Source organism: Apteryx mantelli, unplaced genomic scaffold (assembly GCF_036417845.1).
Source record: "Apteryx mantelli isolate bAptMan1 unplaced genomic scaffold, bAptMan1.hap1 HAP1_SCAFFOLD_247, whole genome shotgun sequence".
Lineage (NCBI taxonomy): Eukaryota > Metazoa > Chordata > Aves > Apterygiformes > Apterygidae > Apteryx > Apteryx mantelli.
In genome coordinates, this window is record NW_027118599.1 from 36,823 (window position 1) to 46,986 (window position 10,164).

General features: G+C 73.1%; 1 protein-coding gene across 1 annotated transcript; it reads left to right on the plus strand.

Moving 5' to 3' along the window:
* The first annotated feature begins 306 nt into the window (after window positions 1-306).
* On the plus strand, window positions 307-9,805 carry MEN1 (menin 1). Its single transcript, XM_067317146.1, is given in 13 exon segments — window positions 307-358; window positions 1,096-1,440; window positions 1,443-1,565; window positions 1,932-2,041; window positions 2,043-2,141; window positions 3,399-3,527; window positions 4,459-4,480; window positions 4,483-4,498; window positions 4,607-4,694; window positions 4,790-4,926; window positions 6,050-6,179; window positions 7,581-7,751; window positions 8,986-9,805. Coding segments are annotated over 12 exon segments (1,836 nt in total). The 5' UTR covers window positions 307-358; window positions 1,096-1,124; the 3' UTR covers window positions 9,481-9,805.
* The last annotated feature ends 359 nt before the right edge of the window (window positions 9,806-10,164 follow it).

The following is a 10,164-nucleotide window of genomic DNA, read 5'->3' on the forward strand; positions in this document are numbered from 1 at the left end:
CGTTTGGGGCGCGTTTGGGGGCAGCTCGTGGCCCTTGGGGCCCTTTTGGGGGAAGTTCTCGGCCTTTGGTACCTTTTCGGAGACGGTTCGCGGCCCCCCCCCCCCCCGCTCCCAGAAGCCCCCGCGCACGGCCGGGCGGGACTACGTTTCCCGGCAGCCCCCGCGCGCCGGACTGCGTTTCCCGGCGGCCCTCGCGCGCCGACTACGCCTCCCGGCGGCCCCCGCGCTCCGGACTACGTTTCCCGGCTGCCCCGCGCTCCGGACTACGCTTCCCGGCGGCTTCCGCGCGCGCCGGGTCCGCCCCAGTCCCGTGGTGCCCCGCGCGCGGCAGGGCCCGCGCTGCCCGGCGGCGGCCACGGTGAGGGGCAGCGGGGCCTATGGAGAGCTATGGGGCCGGGGGGGGGGACGACTGTGGGGCACTTGTGGGGCTGGCTGAGGGCGTCCTCCATGGGGCTCCCCTGGAGGCTGAGGGGTTGCTGGGGGGGGAGGACCGGAGGGGGTGTGTGGGGCTGGTTGGGGGGAGGTGTCTCTGTGGGGCTGGTTGTGGGGGGGCGTGGGGGGTGTGTGGGGGCTGTCTCAGGGGGGTCTGGGGGGGTTGTGGGGCTGGGGACCAGGTCTGCGGGGGCTGTGTGGGTAAGGGGTCTGCCCCGCCCACCCTGCCCCACAGAACACGGGGCCTTCCCTGACCCCCTCCCCTGCCCCACAGTGGGTTCAGGACTCGCCCTGACTCCCTCCCCTGCCCCACGGCACGTCTGGGGCCCTCCCCGACCCCCTCCCCTGCCCCACAGCACACCTGGGGCCCTCCCGACCCCCTCCCCTGCCCCACGGCACACCTGGGGCCCTCCCCGACCCCCTCCCCTGCCCCACGGCACACCTGGGACCCTCCCCGACCCCTGCCCCTGCCCCACGGCACGTCTGGGGCCCTCCCCGACCCCCCTGCCCCTGCCCCACGGCACGTCTGGGTCCCTCCCTCACCTTATCACCCACCCCGTGACGCATCTGGGGCCCTCCGCAACCCCCTTTGCCCTGCCCCACGGCGGGGGGGGGGCACACGGGGATTCTCCTTACCCCCCCCCCCCTTATGCCGCCCCACAGCGCGTGCGGGCCCCGCCGGCCGTCCGGCCATGGGGCTGAAGGCGTGGCAGAAGGCGCTGTTCCCGCTGCGCTCGGTGGGCGCCGTGGTGCGGCTCTTCGAGGCCGAGCTGCGCCAGCCCGAGCCCGACCTGGTGCTGCTCTCGCTGGTGCTGGGCTTCGTCGAGCACTTCCTGGCCGTCAACCGCGTGCTGCCCACCAACGTGCCCGGCATCAGCTTCGAGGCCCGCCCGGGCCCCGAGCCCCACACGCTCGCCTACTTCCCCGTGGCCGAGCTCTCCATCGTGGCCGCCCTCTACGCCCGCTTCACGGCGCAGATCCGCGGCGCCGTCGACCTCTCGCTCTACCCCGCCCCGACGGCCTCTCCTCCCGCGACCTCGTCAAGAAGGTCTCCGACGTCATCTGGAACAGCCTCAGCCGCTCCTACTTCAAGGACCGGGCCCACATCCAGTCCCTCTTCAGCTTCATCACTGGTGAGGGGCGCTGGGGGGCCGCCCCACGGCGGCTGAGAGTTGCCCCATGGAGTCTGGGGGGCCTGGGAAGACCTCGCGGGCCGCCCCATAGCTGCTGGGAGCTGCCCCATGGCAGCTGGGGGGTCTGGCAAGACCTTGCGGGCCACCCCATAGCTGCTGGGGGGCTGGAGGCTGACCCTGGTGGCCGCCCCACGGCAGCTGGGGGACCATGATGTGACCCCAGGTTGCTGCCCCACGGCGCCCAGAGGCCTGGAGGTGCCTGGTGGAAGCAGGGCGGCCCGGCAGGGCAGGAGGCGGGGGGCGAGCGGTGGCGGCGGCGCCCCACGGCCCTGCCCCACGGCGCCTCCTTCTCCCCCCCGCCGGCAGGGACGAAGCTGGACAGCTCGGGGGTGGCGTTCGCGGTGGTGGGCGCCTGCCAGGCGCTGGGGCTGCCCGACGTGCACCTGGCGCTCTCCGAGGACCACGCGTGGGTGGTGTTTCGGGCGCGAGGGCGAGCAGACCGCCGAGGTCACCTGGCACGGCAAGGGCAACGAGGACCGCCGCGGGCAGACCGTGCACGCCGGCGTCGCCGAGCGGGTGCGCCCCGGCCGCAAAGGGGGGGCGCCGTGGGGACGGGGGGACGTTGGGGGGGAGCGCGATGGGGACGGGGGACGTTGGGGGGGAATGTGATGGGGACGGGGGGACATTGGGGAGCACGATGGGGACGGGGGACGTTGGGGGGGAATGCGATGGGGACGGGGGGCGTTGGGGGGCGCAATGGGGACGGGGGACGTTGGGGGGCGCCGTGGGGATGGGGGACGGGGGGGAGCGCGATGGGACGGGGGATGTTGGGGGAATGTGATGGGGACGGGGTATGTTGGGGAGCGCGATGGGGATGGGGATACGGGGAGTATGATGGGGACAGGGGGCATCTGGGGGGGACAGAGGGAACTTAGGGGGGTGGGGACAGGGATAAGGGGGACCCAGGGGGATAAGGGGGCACCCGAGGGGACGGAAGGGACGAAGGGAATGGAGACAGGGACAAGGGGCACCCAGGTGGGCAAGGGGACACCTGGGGGGACATGGGGGCACCCAGAGGGATGGGGATGGGGCACACGGGGACACCCAGGAGGACGGAGGGGACCCAGGAGAATGGAGGGGACCCAGGAAGATGTGACAGGGACACCAGGGCACCTAGGAGGATAAAGGGGGCACCCGGGGGGACAGGGGGGACCTAGGGGGTTGGAGGGGACCCAGGGGGGTGGGAACAGGGACACCAGGGCACCCAGGGGGATAAGGGGGCACCTGGGGGGGACAGAGGGGACCCAGGGGAATGGGGACAGGGACAAGGGGCACCCAGGTGGGTAAGGGGACACCTGGGGGGACATGGGGGCACCCAGAGGGATGGGGAGGGGGCACATGGGGGCACCAGGGAGACAGAGGGGACCTAGGAGAATGGAGGGGACGCAGGGGAATGGGGATGGGGCACATGGGGACATGGGGACACCCAGGAGGATGGAGGGGACCCAGGAGGACGGAGGGGACCCAGAGGGATGGGGAGGGGGCACATGGGGACACCCAGGAGGACGGAAGGGACCCAGGAAGACGGAGGGGACCCAGAGGGATGGGGACGGGGCGCATGGGGACACCCAGGAGGACGGAAGGGACCCAGGAGGACGGAGGGGACCCAGAGGGATGGGGACGAGGCACGTGGGGGCACCCAGGAGGATGGAGGGGACCCAGGAGGACGGAGGGGGCCCCGGGGGCTGGGTGCGGGGCTGGGGGGCGCCGGGGGGCCCCGGCGTGCGGGCGCAGCGCCGAGCCGAGCCCCCCCCCCCCCGCCCGCGGCGGCAGAGCTGGCTGTACCTGAAGGGCTCGTACCTGCGCTGCACGCGGCACATGGAGGTGGCCTTCATGGTGTGCGCCATCAACCCCTCCATCGACCTGCACACCGACAGCCTCGAGCTCCTCCAGCTCCAGCAGGTGGGGGCGGCTGCCGGGGGGGGCTGCCGGGGGCTGGGGGGCAGCTGGGGGGTGGGGGGAGATCTAGGGGGCTGGGGGACTGCCTGGGGGGCTTGGGGACTGCCTGGGGGGCTGCCGGGGGGCTGGGGGGGGCCTGGGGGACTGCCAAGGGGCTGGCTGTGGGGCAGCCTGGGGGCTGGGAGGAAAGCTGGGGGGCTGAGGAGTGGCCTGGGAAGTGGTTGTGGGGCTAGGGGGCTGCTAGGGAGCTGGAGGGTGGCCCGGGGGACAGGCTGGGGGGCTGAGGGGTGGTCTGGGGGGCTGGGGGACTGGCTGTGGAGCTGTGGGGCAGGCTGGGGGGCTGGTTGGGGGCCTGGGGGGCTGGCCATGGGGCTGGCTGGGGGGCTGAGGGGCTAGGGGGCAGCCTGGGGGGCTGGCCATGGGGCTGAGGAGCTGGCTGGGGGCCTGGCCATGGGGCAAGAAGCCTGCTCTGGGACAGGCTATGGGGCAGGGGGTCTGGCTGTGGGGCAAACCATGGGGGGGGGGGTGTCTCTCTGGGGCAGGCTGTGGGGTGGAGGGACAGGCCATGGGGCAGGGGGGTCTGGCCATGGGGCAGATAGGAGGGCAGGGGGATCTGGCAGTGGGGCAGACCAGAGGGCACAGCCGTGGGGCGGGGGCTGGCCGTGGGGCAGGGGGCTCTGGCAGTGGGGCAGACTGGAGGGCACAGCTGTGGGGCAGGGAGGCTGGCTGTGGGGCAGGGGGCTCTGGCAGTGGGGCAGATTGGAGGGCACAGCCGTGTGGCCGTGGGGTGGGGGCTGGCCGTGGGGCTGGCCGTGGGGCAGGGGGCTCTGGCAGTGGGGCAGACCGGAGGGCACAGCCCGCGTGGCCGTGGGGCAGGGACCAGCCGTGGGTCTGGCCGTGGGGCAGCCGCCGACCCCCCTCCCTCCCCTTGCAGCGCCTGCTCTGGCTGCTCTACGACATGGGCACCTGGAGAGGTGAGTGGGGCAGAGCCGTGGGGCCGGACCCCCCCCCCCCCCAACGCCGTGGGGCTGACCCCTACGCCGTGGGGCTGACCCCCCACCCCCGTGCCGGCCCCACGGCAGGTACCCCATGGCCCTGGGCAACCTGGCCGACCTGGAGGAGCTGGAGCCCACGCCGGGGCGGCCCGACCCCCTCACCATCTACCACAAGGTGAGCGCGGGTTGGGGGGCGCTGCCGTGGGGCAGGGGGGCGCCGTGGGGCAGGCGGCCCCCCCCGACACCCGCTGCCCCCCCCCCCCCGCCCAGGGCATCGTCTCGGCGCGCACCCACTACAACAACGAGCACATCTACCCCTACATGTACCTGGCCGGCTACCACTGCCGCAACAAGAACGTCAAGGAGGCGCTCGAGGCCTGGGCCGACACCGCCACCGTCATCCAGGAGTGAGCCGCGGGGCGGCCGGGGGGCGGCCGTGGGGCTGGGGGGCGGCTGGGGGGCTGGGGAGGGCCGTGGGGCAGCCGTGGGGCTGGGGGGGGGGGTGAGCCCGGGGCTGGGCTCTCTGGGGTCTCAGCTCCTCCTTGGGGTCCCCATCGCTCTCTGTGGCTGTGGGGCCGGTCGGGACCCCTTCCCGGTGCCGTGGGGCAGCCATGGGGCCGTGGGGCGGCCGTGGGGCTGGGGGGGGTGAGCTCAGGGCTGGGTTCTCTGGGGTCTCAGCTCCTCCCTGGGGTCCCCATCGCTCTCTGCGGCTGTGGGGCCGGTCGGGACCCCTTCCCGGTGCCGTGGGGCAGCTGTGGGGCTGGGGAGGGCCGTGGGGCAGCCGTGGGGCTGGGGGGGGGGGGGTGAGCCCGGGGCTGGGCTCTCTGGGGTCCCAGCTCCTCCTTGGGGTCCCCATCGCTCTCTGCGGCTGTGGGGCCGGTCAGGACCCCTTCCCAGTGCCGTGGGGCGGCCGTGGGGCAGCCGTGGGGCCGTGGGGCAGCTGTGGGGCTGGGGGGGGTGAGCCCAGCCTCCCTGGGGTCCCTATCGCTCTCTGCGGCTGTGGGGCCGGTCAGGACCCCTTCCCGGTGCCGTGGGGCGGCCGTGGGGCAGCCGTGGGGCCGTGGGGCGGCCGTGGGGCTGGGGGGGGTGAGCCCAGTCTCCCTGGGGTCCCTATCGCTCTCTGCGGCTGTGGGGCTGGTCAGGACCCCTTCCCGGTGCTGTGGGGGAGCTGTGGGGCAGCCGTGGGGCTGGGGACAGCCGTGGGGCTGGGGAGCAGCCGGTGCAGTTCTGGGACGAGCCCAGGGCTGGGCTCACTCCGGGGTCTTCATCCCTCCCTGGGGTCCCTATTGCTCTCTGTGGCCGTGGGGCCGGTCGGGATCCCTTCCCAGTGCCGTGGGGCAGCCGTGGGGCTGGGCGGTGGCCGGCACGGTCGTGGGACGAGCGCAGGGCCGAGCTCTCCGGGCTCCCCGTCCCTCCCTGGGGGTCCCCATCGCTTTCCAGCCCCGTGGGGCCGGCCCACCCCCCCCCCCCCAAAGCGCCGTGGGGCAGCCCCACGGACACCCCCCTCCCGCCCCACGTCCTGCCCCACAGCTACAACTACTGCCGGGAGGACGAGGAGATCTACAAGGAGTTCTTCGACGTGGCCAACGACGTGATCCCCAACCTGCTGAAGGAGGCGGCCAACGCCGCCGAGCCGCCGGGGGACGGCGACGGGGCCGAGGTGGGGGGCGCCCCACGCCTGGGGGGGGGGGACGTGTGGGGCAGGGAGGGGGGGCCCCTGTGCGCGGGGCGCCGCGTTTTGGGGTGGGGGGGGGTGTCCCGCGTGTGGGGCGCCGTGCTTGGGGCTGCCCCGCAACGTGGGCGGTGCTGCTTGTGGGGTGCCCCACGTGTGGGGTGCTGCTTGTGGGGTGCGAATGGGGGGGGGTCCTGGGGTGTGGGGCGGGGGGATGTGTGGGGCAGGGGGATGTGTGGGGTGTCTGTGGTGCGAGGTGCCGGTTTGGGGGTGCCCCACGTGGGGGGTGCCAGTTTTGGGGGTGCAAAGGGAGGGCTCTCCGGGGGGGGGGAATGTGTGGGGGGGCTCTTCTCTATGGGGTGCCCCACATTTGGGGTGCCCCACACTTGGGGCGCCGCTTCCCAAGTGCCCGGGGAGGTGCCCCACGGAGGGGGCGGCGTTTTGGGGTGCCCCGGGGGGGGGAGGGAGCCGCCTTTGGGGGTGCCACCATCAGCAGGTGACCCTGTCCTGGGGGGGGGGGAGATTTTTGGTGCAAGATGCTGCGTTTTGGGGTGTCGTGTTGAGGCATGTCATGTTCGGGGCTGCCCGGGGAGGGGCCGTTTGGGGGCGCCCCATTTGGGGGTGCCCCACATATGCGGTTGCATTTTGGGGTGCCCTGGGGAGGGGGGGTGCCGCATTCGGGGATCCCACCGTCAGCGGGCAGCAGCCCCGAACCCAGGGACGGGGATAATTTTGGTGCGAGATGCCGCCTTTTGGGGCGTCGCATTCGGGGCTGCCTGGGGGGGGCGCCCTGTTTGGGGGTGCCCCGCATAAGGGGTTGCATTTTGGGGTGCCCTGAGGTGGGGGGGAGATGCCAGGGGGTGCCGCGTTCAGGCAGCCCCAAACCTGGGGACGGGGATAATTTTGGTGCGAGATGCCGCCTTTTGGGGCGTTGCATTCGGGGCTGCCTGGGGGGGGGGCGCCCTGTTTGGGGGTGCCCCACATAGGGGTTTGCATTTTGGGGTGCCCCGAGGGGGGGGGGAGATGCCAGGGGGGTGCCGCGTTCAGGCAGCCCCAAACCCGGGGATGGGGACAATTTTGGTGCGAGATGCCGCCTTTTGGGGCGTCGCGTTCGGGGCTGTGCGTTTGGGGGTGCCCTGCTTGGGGGCGCCCTGTTTGGGGGTGCCCCACATAGGGGTTTGCATTTTGGGGTGCCCCGAGGGGGGGGGGGGAGATGCCAGGGGGTGCCGCGTTCAGGCAGCCCCAAACCTGGGGACGGGGATAATTTTGGTGCGAGATGCCGCCTTTTAGGGCGTCGCATTCAGGGCGCCCCGTTTGGGGGTGCCCCGTTTGGGGGTGCCCCGTTTGGGGGTGCCCTGCTGACGCCGGTGGGGGGGGGGGTGCGGGCAGGCGGCCCCCTGCCCGGGGGGGGGCTCGGCGCTGCAGGACCCCGAGTGCTTCGCCCACCTGCTGCGCTTCTACGACGGCATCTGCAAGTGGGAGGAGGGCAGCCCCACGCCGGTGCTGCACGTCGGCTGGGCCACCTTCCTCGTGCAGTCCCTCGGCCGCTTCGACGGGCAGGTGGGGGTCTGGGGGGGTCCCGGGGGGGTCTGGGGGGGTCTCATGGGGGTCCCGGGGGGGTCTGGGGTCCCGCGCGGTGCCGGGGGGCAGCCCCACGCCGGTGCTGCACGTCGGCTGGGCCACCTTCCTCGTGCAGTCCCTCGGCCGCTTCGACGGGCAGGTGGGGGTCTGGGGGGGTCCCGGGGGGGTCTGGGGGGGTCTCATGGGGGTCCCGGGGGGGGTTTGGGGTGTCGTGGGGGGGTCTGGGGGGGTCCTGCGCGGTGCTGGGGGGCAGCCCCACGCCGGTGCTGCACGTCGGCTGGGCCACCTTCCTCGTGCAGTCCCTCGGCCGCTTCGACGGGCAGGTGGGGGTCTGGGGGGGTCTGGGGGGGTCTCATGGGGGTCCCGGGGGGGTCTGGGGGGGTCCCGCGCGGTGCCGGGGGGCAGCCCCACGCCAGTGCTGCGCGTTTTCTGGGTCACCTTCCTCGTCCGGTCCCTCGGCCGCTTTGGTGGTCGTGGGGCCCCTGGGGTCACCCGCACCCTCCATAGGGTCCCCCCGGTTCCCTCTCTGGGGTCTCCCACCCCGTCTGGGGGGGTCCCTGGGGGCCTCCCTGTCCCCCTGGGGTCCTCCACAGCCTCCACGGGGTCCCTGATGTCCCCCAGTGCCCTCTCCAGCATCCCCCAACACCCTCCATGGGGCCTTTGGGGTCCTCCCCATCCTCTCAGGGTCCCCCCCAAACCCTCCATGGGGTCCTTGAGGTTCTTCCAGTCCTTCTAGGGTCCCCCCACACCCTTGATGGGGTCCTTGGGGTCCCCCCCAAACCCTCCTGGGGTTGCTGAGGTCCTTCCGGTCCTTCTAGGGTCCCCCAACACCCTCCATGGGGTCCGTGGGGTCCTCCCTGTCCTTGGGGTTCTCCCCATCCTCTCAGGGTCCCCCCCCAAACCCTCCATGGGGTCTTTGAGGTCCTCCTTGTCCTTCTAGGGTCCCCCAACACCCTCCATGGGCTCCCTGGGGTCTTCCCTGTCCTTCCGGGGTCCCCCAACACCCTTGATAGGGGTCCTTGGGGTCCTTCCCATCCTCTCAGGGTCCCCCAAATCCTCCATGGGGTCCTTGAGGTCCTCCCTGTCCTTCTAGGGTCCCCCAACACCCTCGATGGGGTCCTCGGGGTCCTCCCCATCCTCTCGGGGTCCCTCCACCCCCCATGGGGTCCCTGTCGGGGCACCCGCGGTCCCATTCCCACCCCCCAATCCGCAGGTGCGGCAGAAGGTGACGCTGGTGTCGCGGGAAGCGGAGCCGCCCGAGGACGAGGAGCAGGGCAGCGAGGACCCGCGCGAGGGACGCCGCCGGGGCCCCCGCCGCGAGTCCAAGCCCGAGGAGCCCCCCCTGCCCAAAAAGGTGCCCGAGCGGCGCCGGCCCAGCTCCGGCCAGCGCCCCGACAAGCCGCCGGGCGACGAGGCCGCCCCGGCCCCACCGCAGCCGCCGCCGCCGCCCCCCAGCGCCCCACCGGGCCCCACCGCCACCACCACCACCCCCCCGGCCGTCGCCGCCACCCCCCCCGAGGGGCCGGTGCTGGTCTTCCAGAGCGAGAAGATGAAGGGGATGAAGGACCTGCTGCGGGCGCCCAAGATCAACTCCAGCGCCATCAAGCTGCAGCTCACGGCCCAGTCGCAGGTGCAGCTCAAGAAGCAGAAGTCGTCGCCCAGCGACTACACCTTGGCCTTCCTCAAGCGCCCCCGCAAGGTGCTCTGAGCCCGGGGGGGCGCCCCACGGACACCCCCCCCCCAAAACCACCCCCCCCCAACGCCACTGCCACCGCCGGGGGGGCCCCGCTGGGCTGGAGAGCGGCGGGTGCCGGAGTGGGGTTGGGATGGAGGAGGGGGACCCCGGGGAGCTGCAGCGGGAGCCTGGGGTCGAGGAAGGGGGGTGCATGGGGGGGGGGTCGTGGGGTGCTCTGGAGCTGCACCAGGAGCTGTGGGGTGCTCTGGGGGACTTTGGGGTGCTCCAGAGCTGGACCAGGAGCCGTGGGGTGCTCTGAGGGGGCATTTGGTCACTCTGGGGTGCACGGGGGGGGTCTTGGGGTGCTCCGGAGCTGCACCAGGAGCTGGGGGGTGCTCTGGGGGAGCCCTTGGGTCACTCTGGGGGACTTTGGGGTGCTCCGGAGCTGTACCAAGAGCCATGGGGTGCTCCAGGGGGGCATTTGGGTCACTCTGGGGTGCATGGGGGGGTCTTGGGGTGCCCTGGGGGTGCTGGGGGGTGAACTTGGGTTCTCTGGGGCTGTTTGGGGGGATCCTGGGGTGCTCCGGGCAGCGGGGGGTGCGGGGGGGGGGGCCCTTGGGCTGCTCCCAGGTGCAGCCCTCCCCTTCACCCCCCCCTTTTCCTTGGCCGCCGCGTCTCGTTTTCGGCAATAAAGCGCGTTTTTAGCTCTGGCGCCTC